The 12,227-nt window shown below is 35.9% G+C and overlaps 1 protein-coding gene across 1 annotated transcript; it reads right to left on the reverse strand.

Annotated features, from left to right (window-relative positions):
• Window positions 1–2,703: 2,703 nt before the first annotated feature.
• Window positions 2,704–4,049, reverse strand: LOC129222099 (dehydrogenase/reductase SDR family member 4-like). The gene has a single exon (XM_054856540.1). The coding sequence runs from the start codon at window positions 3,890–3,892 to the stop codon at window positions 3,071–3,073; it is 822 nt and encodes a 273-aa protein (XP_054712515.1). The 5' UTR covers window positions 3,893–4,049; the 3' UTR covers window positions 2,704–3,070.
• Window positions 4,050–12,227: the final 8,178 nt, after the last annotated feature.

The raw sequence follows: 12,227 nt of genomic DNA on the forward strand, positions 1-12,227 counted from the left end.
ATCCAATCAGAGATTATTGCTGAGGCTGACCAATGAAAATAATCTTTAGCCATTTCTTGGTTGAATGTACACAGTAGCAGTAGCACATGGTTTTAAATCAAAAGTTAGGTTAGTATTCCCTTTTTTCCTCTTGTCTTAAATTTCATGCTTTGAGTTAAGTTATTCAAAATGTCAAATAATGGTGGAGGTAGGAAAGTAGCTACTGAATGGTCTGAAGTTTTAAATTTAGAGAATGACACAAGAGTAATGTGCAAATATTGCAAAGAAAAGATATCCAGGAAAGTTGAAAGGGTGAGAAATCACTTGAAAAAGTGCATGGCCAGAGAAAGGCAGCAAGATGGAGCACATAATGCAGATATTAGCTCTATTGATGATCAAAATGGATCTGCTCCTGATTCTTCTGATGCTGATTGTATTGTTTCTGCTGAATTTTTGAATCCCATTCAGAAAAAACCACATATTCAAGGTTCAATGACCAACTTCGTACTGAAAACTTCAAAAGAAGAACAATGCATTATTGATAGAAAAGTTGCTGCATTTTTCTACTCTGCCAATGTTCCCTTTAGTGTGGTTGAAAGTCCCGAATTTATTGACATGGTAGCTGCATTAAGACCAGGGTACTCTTTGCCTAACCGTAAACAGTTAGGAGGGACTTTGCTTAATGAAGCATCAGAAAAAATCGAACAAAAGATGAAGGAAGAAATGGCTGGAGCTTCTATCACTGTTATACAAGATGGATGGTCAAGCATAAAAAATGATCCTATCATCGGTTCGAGCTTACATACAGGTAAGAATACCTATCTTTTAAATATTGTAGACGCGGGATCTAAAAAAAAAAACTGCTGAATGTTGTGCAGAAATTGCTTTGACGTCCATCGAAGAATGCAAGTCAAAATTTGGAAAAGATGTTTTTGCTGTGTGCACAGACAATGAATCAAAAATGGAAAAAATGAGAGATATTGTTAAGGAACATCATCCTAATGTACTCACGTTTGGTTGCTCTTCACATTTTTTAAACTTAGTGGCGAAAGAAATTTCACCTACAATCATTTTGAACCAAGTCATTGAGGTACAAAAATATTTCCGTAATCATCATCAACCGCATGGATGGCTCATAGATTATGATTGTTTGATGCCTCAAATACCTAATACTACTCGCTGGAATTCACACAAAGAGTGCATTTCAAGCTTTTTGAAAAACTATCATAAATATGTGACAATTGCGTCTGAACACCAAAATGACTTTGAGAAACGAATTTCAAAAATATTGGATAATGTTGCAATTTACAAGGAGTGCTTAAATTTAGACAAGCAGCTCACGGCCATATCCTCAGCTCTTGATGAACTCCAAAAAGACTCGACTACACTGTCACGTTCTGTGGAAATTTGGAAAAATTTGATGGAGTCGGATGATTTAAAACCGCACAAAGAAGTTATTAAAAAAAACGGTACAAACAGATAATTGGCCCTGAGCACTTTTTGGCCAATATAATGGATGCAAAGTATAGAGGGGAAAGACTTGATTCAGAGGAAGAGGAAGAAGCTGAAGCATGGTAATGCAGTACCATGCAGAGTGGTTACCTGCAATAATGGCTTTTAAAATTAAAGACACAGACTATTTTCCTAAATCACTTTTCTCAGAAAATATTGTGTCACAGTTTTCAGCTGCAAAATGGTGGGAAATTCTGAAACATAAAGTACAAAAGAACAACAAGGTAGATTCTGATTTTTTACATTTTTTCCAATCCCTCCACTCTGTTCCATCTAGCTCTGCTTCCATTGAAAGGATCTTCTCTACATTTGGATTTGTATGGTCTAAGTTGCGGAACAGACTAAGCTCAGAACAATGTGAAAAATTAGTTAAGATTTACAAATATTATCACAAAAATAAAAGTGAAATTGATTTTGATTGGTAAACTGTAACAATTAGTTACAATTATTTTAAATGTATTACTCTGTAAATTATTTGAAATATATTTTGCATTCAATATTTTTATTTTGTCATCATTTGACTTCTGAGTTTAATTAAAACTATCACCAAGCATTAATTTAGCATTTTTTTTCATTAACAAGAAGTTAATCAATGGTTCATTTTTAAAATTTGTTTTACAATTTGAAATTTGCTATCAAAAAAATAAATAATTAAGTATTAGTAACAATAAGTAGTAGCATAAATAGAAAATTTTTCTGAATAATGATTTCAAAATTGAAAATTTAAGATTTTTTTTTCTCCTGAATTTTTAAATGTGAAAGTACTAATTGTATGTAATTATACAATTCTACATTCAAAGAATAATTAAGTAATACAAGTAATTAAAATTAGTTAATAACATTTGTGATTCCTTCTAAGTGGAAAAAAATGGTTATTGAGAAGGGTCAAGACTCTGCATTTGACAAAAAGCATTGGTTATTATATTGACAAGAAATTTTTAATAATGAAACTGATTCAATAAATAAATAAATATTCAGGAGATAAATTACTTCAAATACACCTGATTTCATATTTTCATTTACTAGTGATTTATAGATAATTTGGATAAAATATATAATTTTTGAAATGTATATGTTTTACTAACTCAGAAATTATCTTTAACAAAAACCCACTTTTCACAAAAACCCGGGTGGGTTTTTGTTGGTGGACCCGCCCAGAAAAACCCGGGCGGGTTTTTCTGGGCTGGGTCCACTTTGCCAACCCTAGGTTACTAGCAACTTTTATCTTATGTTTGCTTATAAAACATTTATAAAATGAACTCTAAAAGGATATACAATACAGAATGTCAGCATCTTCTCTGAGATAAACAAAATTAACGACAATTTATAGAATAAGTTCTGAAGATTTTATGTCAAGAGATTAGTATTTATTTCATATGCATAAAAAATCTAAACAAGCTAACATTCAAATTTCATAAAACAAAATTAGTACTAAAAAAATCAACCACCAGTAATGTTTGTATTTTATAAAAATATATATTTCAATTATGTTTAATTCATCATAACTTCAATTATAATTGTATCTTCTTTACATACACATTCAGATGAGATGTCTTAAGAGAAGAATTTAAAATATAATTTACAATCGTGAAAAATATCCTCCAGCAACAGCAATACTTTCTCCTGTAATGTAAGATGCATCCTCTGAACATAAAAATGAGATTATTCCAGCACATTCATCTGGTTTCCCAACTCTTTTCATAGGAATGTATAAGTTCAGAAGCTCTCTGGATGAGGCGTTTGACGTTAACCCTTCGCTAAACTTTGTCTCAATTATACCTGGGCAAATACAATTAACTCTGATATTTTGAGACACACATTGATTTGCAACAGCCTTTGTCAAGCCTAGCAAAGTTGTTTTGCTCACAGAATAGGCACCAATAACTTCCATTGGCTTATAAGCAGCAATGGAAGCTACATAGACAATGCTTCCACCTCCTCTTTGTTCCATCAAAGGCACACAAGCCTGAGTTAATAAAAATGCTGCTTTAACATTTGTATCAAAAATTTTATCCCACGCTTCTTCTGGTGTATCAAGTACTTGACACATAACTGGATTCACAGCTGCATTGCTAATTAGTATGTCAATCCCGCCAAATTTTTTAACAGCAAAATCCAACAGATGTTTCCTGTCTTCTGATTTTCCGACATGACAAGGTACACCAGCTACTTTATCACTAACTAATTTTATCGAGGAAACTGCCTTCTCAACGTTTTCCTTTTTCCTACTACTTATTACAACGGATGCTCCATCAGCGGCTAATCGTTTAGCAATGGAATAACCAATACCTTCAGTAGACGCTGTAACTACAGCAACTTTACCAGAGAGTCTATTAGTAGACATTTTAGCAGAAAATGCTGGCATAAAACTTTTAGTAAGGATGGCTCTAAACGTAAACATTATTCAGGAAATATTAAATAAACATCAATTTAATTCTCATATCACATTCAATTGTGGTTAAAGATAAAGATTGATAAAGGAAAACTTGATAATTTTCCCCTTGTTTTCTTTTTTTTTAAATTTTTTTATCTACGTAACATTACTTATGCTACATTATATTAGAAGAGTTTGCGCGATGCGTAACAGGTGAAAGATATTGATCTTAGGCGTCTCCTCTTCTAAAGATTACTCGACAGCTGGTTCAACCGGTAGCGACCGGTTGTTTGATCACGTGACAGCCAGTGACGTCAGCTAATGCTAAAACATTAGAGGTGACGTCATTACTTCAACCGATGAGCTACTGGTCGCACATCGAACGTAACCTGTATACCAGGGAACCGCAAACCGAAATGGGAAAATTGGACGTCGAGAACATTGGGCGCCGAGCATTTTGGACGCCGGGAACTTTGGGCAAGTTCTTCACACAAATGATCGAGTGCTTTCTATACTCCTGGACGGTGCAACGAAATGTGAGAGAACTTGGCATCTCTTCTAAAAGAATGGACCATCTCGAAGGACTGGCTGCAAGGAGAAAAAATAATGCTTGAACTGAACCAAATAATTCCTTTTTTTTGAGGACACGTCTTTGCAGCATTTAGTACAATTAAATTTAATGAATGAACCCAGAGCAAGTGGGTTTTCGTTCAAAATTCGGCTTTTAACTTCTTTCAGAGCGCCCTTCATGTTCGACCCATTATCGAACACTTGTCATCTGCAATCTTCTAATCTAATGGAGTTTAAAGGCAAGTTCTTAAGCAAATCCCATTTTTTTCTGAGAAATTCAGAAACTCAATAAATCTCTCCTGAAATAGCTTATTTTTTTCGATGAAATTATTAACATTAATATTGGAGAAACAGTTTTATGACCGTACGCCCCCCCCCCCCGAAGCTTCGAACCCCGGGACTATAAGATCCGGTATCCCCTCCCAAACAGCGGCCCTGCTAAATATAATACGAGTTAAAATATGAAAGCTATAACGTATGAAGATGAAGCCAAGCTTTCACGACTGCACACTGAGCATTTGTAAACCAAATTTATAAGTCTAATTACAAAATTTAATTAGCGAATATCCGTCCACGGCTTGCAACATTTAAAAGTTTGATTGATCTTGTATTCAAATAACTGTTTAATTAGATCAAGAATATGTCGTTGAGAGATTAAAAAGTACAGAACTTTATGACAATCGACTAAAATAGTGAACTTCGTTTTGGAACAATCTCGCTTTAGCAGCGGCGCTTGCGCGGAGCATAAGCAGCATTGTGTTCCGCAAAGAGCAGCACAGCGAAATTCGCGCAAACCATTTTAGCAGCTTTCGAATTTCACCAATGCAATGTAATTGAGCTTTCAAAATTCGCTGCTGGGAACATTGGGCACAATGTGCTCGGCGCCCAATGTTCTTGGCGCCCGAAGTGCTTGGCACTCAAAGTACCAGGCGCCCAAAGTGCTCGGCGCCCAAAGTTTCAGGCTCCCAAAGTTCTCAGCGCCCGAAATGCTCGACGCCCAAACAGGGCCGATCCTAGCAGGTGTGCAGAGTGTGCGCCGCACAAGGGCGGCCAAAGCAAGGGGCGGCCGCAGGCCGCATCATATAGTTCTTATAATCAAGCAAAATTCCTCAAGATATTCTCACAAGATAACTTATAATAAGTAGAATAAATATGCTGATTTTTAAATGTTCAATTGTCAAAATATATGCCGATTTCCCGACAGCATAGCATAGTTTAAGAAAAATAGAATGTTAGGGAACATTGTGTTAGTTCATTGTCCATTAATATCTACTCTTAACACACATGCTTCGTTTGGTTGCAAAGTTTGTGACAGAACCGGTAATCAGGCATGGATACAGGGGATGGGAAAGGCCCCCTTCTGAAGCATGAAATGGTGGCGTCTAAAAGGAGCACCGAGGGCGGCCACTAATGTTTACCCCCCCCCCCCAAGCTTTTATAGACCTAAACAATGAAGACATATTTTATTTATTTAAAAAAAAGCTATACTGATTAGATACTCTCGCAAAAGCCTTTCAAACAACAAACTATGTAATAAACTCTGTTTAACAATCGTGGATGCGTGGAGAGAAAGTGGAAAATTGCGACTCCCTTGAGTAACATATATGAATGACGAACTAAAAGTTGTACTTTTCCCCCTTTACGACAGTTTTTCTGATTAAAATCTTGAATAAACTTCCCGGTTTCAGATCAGGTAGAAGGACAGGACCCTTGCCCCGGGAAGCAAATTTAAATGTAGCTCCAAAACGAAGATCCAAAAGGATGCCATGACCTCCTTGACGAAACTAAAGAAGGCTTGAAATTGCGTTTCTAGGACTTTACTTTCGGAAAACTTCGCTGGTTGAACCATCGATCTTAAGGACCCAATTAAGTCTCTGATTCACCTCTTCCACAATAACTTAATCAAATGTAGCCTAAAAAGATTGGCTCCAAAATCCAAAACGTGTTTCCAGACGACAGCCCTTCCTACCATCAAACGTCATATAAAATTGCTTTGGCATTTTTCGAAATCTTTGTAGTGGAGGACCCCGAAATCCATTCACGGACATTACTACAAAAGACAGTCTCATTTAGCGTCTTTAGAGAAGCCCCTAATTCCACCCCCTCTCACTTAACGTATTGAAAAACAAACTAAAATTGCGTTTTTCAAAATCAGTTTCAAGAACTTTTGGGGAAAGACCCCGGATCCCCCTTTTCTCTAACGCAATCATTATACCAGAAAATTTCATTTTTAGACGGTTTCGTGGAGCCACAGCTTCCTGCCAAAACTAGCCTGAAATTGACTTCAGTTTCAAAAACGCAGTTCGTGAGGGCACACTGAACCCCCGCCCGCTCTTAGTCCCATCGTTATCAAACAATGCTTAAAATACGATTTTGGGACTTATATTTCTAAAGAATTCCGGAGGAGAACTGCCAGGCTTATGTAACTTTTTACGGCGCTAGGGCATATCTATTAATCGTCGAGGTGAGGTGGACAAAAGTCTATAGTTATATTTTTCAGATATTAATGTTGAAAAGCATCCGAAAGATCCGTAGAAGCTTCCCAATTTTGTTAACGTCACCAAAGATAATATAAAATTGCGATTTTAGAAATATCCGCTTAAGAGCTCCAAAATCCTTTCTTCCCAAAAATAGACTATAATGGATTTCAGTTTCGAAAAATATTTTGATTCGGAATATTTTTACGTTTCCCCTATTGTTTTCAACTCTAGCCAAAAACGGGTTTTTGAAAAAATAGTGCCGAGAAATTACCGGAGGATAGCCGCCAGATCCCGTACCGTCATCAAAGACGGCATAAATTTGCGTTTTAAACTTATATTTCGGAATCTTCGATGGAAGACGATTGAATCTCCCTCCCTCTTGCAACGTCAACAAAGGTAACCCAAAATTGCGGGTTTAAAATTTCAGTTGCGGAGATTTTTTGGGAAGAACGCCGATCCTTCCTAAGCTACGGTCTTAAAAAAATAGTTTCAAATTGATTTCAATTTTGAAAGAATTTTAGGAAAGAACTGCAACATTACTTTCACCTAAAGTCTCGAAAAAGTTCCTAAAATTGCTATATTTGACGTCAATTTCGAAAATTTCTCCACGCACCTTGAATATACTTGACTCTTTTGTCCTTGCAACCAAACACAACTAAAGATTAACTAAAAATATTTTTCATACGCCGATTTCGATAATTTTCTTGGAGCAATCCTCCTCCCCTGAACCCCTGACACCTCCCCCCACGCTTCCCCCTTCCTCCGTCCCTTTTCTGATGTCACCGAAGAAAGACTATAAAATGCGAAAAGTAACAACGTATAAAAAGCACAAATTCGCAGATGGTAATCTGCCAAATTTGTGCTTTTTATACGTTGTTACTTTTCGTTTCTTTACAACAGCACAAAGGTATTTATTTATCTTACTATAAAATGCGTTTTTACGACTAGTAAATTGTGGTATCTATTACTTTCTTCAAAGATATAAATTGTACCTAAGGAGTTTCTTACTATAAAAATTTCTTCCTTTTTATAAGATCATTCTTCTGTCCCCCCCCCCTTTTTTAAATTCGAACTTGGCATAGAAATTTAAAGAAAGATTTATATAGACGTTAAAGATTAGTCAAAATATGCGAATTGCTCTTGAGGGGCGGCACATTAGGTCTTTGCACACGGGCGGCCGACACCCTAGGATCGGCCCTGCGCCCAAAGTTCCCGGTGCCTAATGTTCCCGGTGCCTAATCTGCGGCGCTTAATCTTCCTAGACCGTTCTCAAACTGGATGCCGTAGAAGGAAACGAGGGGTGCCGCGAAGCAATCATGGCATTTAATATGTGTAAATATGCAAGTTTTATGTGCCAAATGATTCCATCCGCTAATTTTTTGACGCAACATAACAAAAGTTCACTAGATCGTGACTTCATCGTCGTCAGAAGCTTAACTGCTGATAAAGCGTTATCAAAAAGGAGTTTTTATTACCAAAACAAAAGTGTATAAAATGCAATTACAGAAGATTAACGTCAAAACTACCTGACCTTATTTTGTGATAAGTTTTGTTTCTACATGACTCACTTTAGTTTACTAGTGTAAAGAATGTTCTTTATTGTTCTTGAAGCCTGAGTTATGTTTTTCACGAAGAAAATAGTGTCGTTTGGTACCGTTAATTTTTCGTGTGATTTGATAACTTGAAAAAGAAGATTATAGCACAATAAGAGCATTATTTACTTCACTTCAGTCATACCGAAGTACACAATATCATACCGGAGTATCGGGTGGAGAATATGATAATGTGCTGCACATGTGCACAGGAGTGGCCAAAACTGAGGGGGGAAAAAAACGCAGCAAATAACGAATTATTAGTTGCCCTTAATGTGACGATTGATCTTGCGATATTGTACTTCTTGGCGTTTTTTGTCTTTTCAAGTCTGCACGAAGTAGTTCTTTCTTAGGGATCCATTTTTGTAATAAGGCCAAAGCCTCTTTGTTAAACTGTTGAAAAACACAACTGAAACTTTAATTTTCACTTGATTTTATTTATTTTTCTCATTTTTCATGAGGCAACTGATACTTTAAGCAAAAGCTGGAACCAATTTAATTACAAATGAACGAAATATTAGGTTATAAACCTTGGGGTGGTCTTATTTGGCGCACGTACCTAATGTAATACAGACAGACTAGGGTGCCGTGAGAAAATTCCGATTCTCCAAATGGTGCCGCGAGTAGAAAAAGCTTGAGAACCCCTGCTGTATACAATATCCTGTGTCGTCAGAGGCACCACGATGAGAGGTGACTATAGCCTCCCAAAAATATCTTTATTTGGCCAATTTTGTCTGACAATGGGTAAATTTGGAGAGACATATTTCATATTCCAATTATTAAATGCTCAAATGTCCCTTTTAATTAAATGTACCTATGTGCTATGTGTGCATAGATGTATTTTATCTTTCTGCATAATTTGAAGTTCCATTCCGCAAATTGAGGATTCCTCCTCCCAAAAATTTCACTAAGTGTACTAATTTGATTTTCATCTCTAACATGTTGCATTTGTTTTTGCCGTGGTTCAAGGGACTGAGTTTCCCGGCGTCTACTTTCTTGATGGGCTGATTTGCGAGAAAGATTTGATTGGCGATGTTTCCGAGATACCGTCAACATGAGTTATACAGGCTGTTTATATAGCTGTGGTTGACTTAAGTAAGCGCATTTTTGCTTAAGTTCAAGCATATGTAGCTTTAAGCCGAGTTAGATCCCTAGAGGGACTAATAATCAGTAGTTCAGACCACCGAAAGTTACTTAATAATTCTCACGATATAAATTCTCTCAATGAAATGAAAAGATTGCGAAATTTACCATCTTATAATCATAATATTTAAGTCAATGAAAATTAACTAAATAGTGTAAAACAAAAAATAATTATTAAATGAAAACAAAAAACCCGATTGTGTAAAAACCAAAAAGACTAAAAAGTTAAAAATATAAGCCCAGTAATTTAGAATGTCATTAAGTACTACTAAATAACTACATACATAAGACAAATCATAAATTCAAAAGTCTAATAGAAGAAAACAGTAGGGGGGGGCCCATTCCTTTTTGACCAATCAAGGAACCCCGTAAAATTTGAATGGGCCCCTACTGTTGATCTTCTATTCTGTGTTCTTTCTGGGCCCTCAAACCTGTACGCCTTCGGTTTTTTTCTTTCTTTTTTTCGCTCTCTCAAACCTGAGCGCCTTCTCTCTTTTTTTGCGTCCTTGAACATGTGCGCCTTTAGTTTTTTTAATCTTTTTTTTTTTTTTTTGCATTCTCAAACCTATGCGTCCTCAATTTTTTATTTATTTATTTATCTTTTTTTTTTTGTACTCTCAACCCTGAGCGCCTTCATTCCCCCCCCCCCCCCGGAACCTTTTTTTTTGTTTTCATTTTATTTCTTTTGTGTCTTTGAACCTGTGCGCTTGTTTCTTTTTGCTTTCGCAAACCTGTGCGACTTTTTTAAATTTTTATTTGGCCCTTTGAACTTGTGCGCCTTTCTGTCTTTTTTTTTTTTTCTCCCTTTGAGAGTCAAGGTTGGCGCTCTTTTAGGGGATCTAGTCCGGCCCTGGTAGAAAGATCCATTTTTGGCTCCAAAACGTAAATTTCGAATAAAAAAAGAACTATTGATCGAAATTTTTTCGAAAATGTCGATAAACCTTCCCAGCTCTAAACCTAGATAAACTGAAAAATTTAACGAAATCGGTCCGGTAGTTTCAGAATCTACCCCGTACATATACATTTGGATTTTGTGTTTTATTTATGTAAAGAAGATATTAATGCTAAATTATAGGCATACTTAATTTCATTCGTAATCTTCAGTGTGATCGTAACTTCAATAAATATACATAATCCGGGAAGGTTTGTGACTGAAGATCTGTGATGCGACTTATATGCAACATACGGTGCTTTTTAAAATTTATATTTGTTTCATTTTAGTTATTTATTTATTTATATTTATGTTTAGTATTATTTTTTTTTTCTTTAACCTGAACTTTTTTTCGGACATGGGGCTCATAGAAGTGAAGCTGATACTTGAATTTTACATCGAAAAGTAAATGATTGTAAATCAAAAAGTACAATCGAAAACAAACTGTGGGAAAAAAGAGAAAAGAACAGTTCGTTTTAATGATTTTTTAAATATTTTAGGATGGAGTACCACCCTGAGAGCGTCTCTCCTTGCTACAAAAGCTTATCTTTTTAAACTTTTCTTTTCTCTAGTCCCGCAGAAGAATGTTAACGGTAAATATAATGCTCCCTCCCACTCCAAATAAAAATATTGGCTCAGAAAAAAATGGGAGGGGGAGGAGGTTCGTCTCCAGAACTCCAAAACGGGGTGGGTAATAGGGGAAAACAGCTGTCATATTTGCAGGTCCGGATCTATAAATTTTGGTCCCCTTGCAACTAAGTCTGCAGGTCCTCTCCTCATAAGCCAGCAGTATATATTTGCAACATCATAAGTCTTAGTGCTAGTTTTTTTTTTCCGTTTAATGGGCTGTCGGGCCCCTAAAGGCCGTGCCCCCCCCCAAACTGTGGGGTCTGCGGGTACGCAGATCGGGCCTGCATATTTGGATTCAGGGGAACGTTTTAAAAAACGACATTTTATACAACATTTTACAGAAACGACTGATACAATCGATACTGATAGTGTTGTTAAAGAATTTCCGTTGATAAAAAGTAGAAAGTTAAAATTTTAGGTTAAGAAGAAAAAATATTTTCAAGTATTAAAAAAAAAATGTATCGATCAGGTAATTAATTTATGATCATATTTTTTTTTCTTCTTCTCAATAGAAGGTTTAAGAAATACTACCAGTATACACAATTTTAGATTTTAGAACATGTTTTATATGTTTTAATCTAGGGAAAATATTATATCTCATAATGCAATAATTTTTGAAAAATATTTATTAGACTTTTTCGATCAGCAGTATTTTCTGTTGAAGTAAGATTATATTAAAATGTAAAACATGTTTCAGATAATAAAATCTTGTTTGCTTTCAGTGAAATATTAAGCACGTCGTTTATTTGTTGTGTGTGTGTGTGAGGGGGGGAGGGCATATAGCAAGACAATGTAAGAGGGGTGGCAAATTTGGTGCCTGCCCCGGGCGGCAGAAACCTACGCTACGCCGCTGACTTGTTACTGATTTTGAAAGTGTATATACGCTGGTGTGCAAAAATTAAGGATGAGACGGTTTTTTCAATATAACTTTGTACAAAAGCTTTCCAAATCAACACATTTAATACCGTAAGATCCCCAATACGTAAGGACATGTGTAATGTAAGCAACACTTACTA

Source organism: Uloborus diversus, chromosome 5 (genome assembly GCF_026930045.1).
Source record: "Uloborus diversus isolate 005 chromosome 5, Udiv.v.3.1, whole genome shotgun sequence".
NCBI classification, from domain to species: domain Eukaryota; kingdom Metazoa; phylum Arthropoda; class Arachnida; order Araneae; family Uloboridae; genus Uloborus; species Uloborus diversus.

Bases quoted from the DNA above. Each gene is read 5' to 3' on its own strand.
- LOC129222099 (XM_054856540.1), bottom strand. From the start codon at position 3,892: ATGTTTACGTTTAGAGCCATCCTTACTAAAAGTTTTATGCCAGCATTT.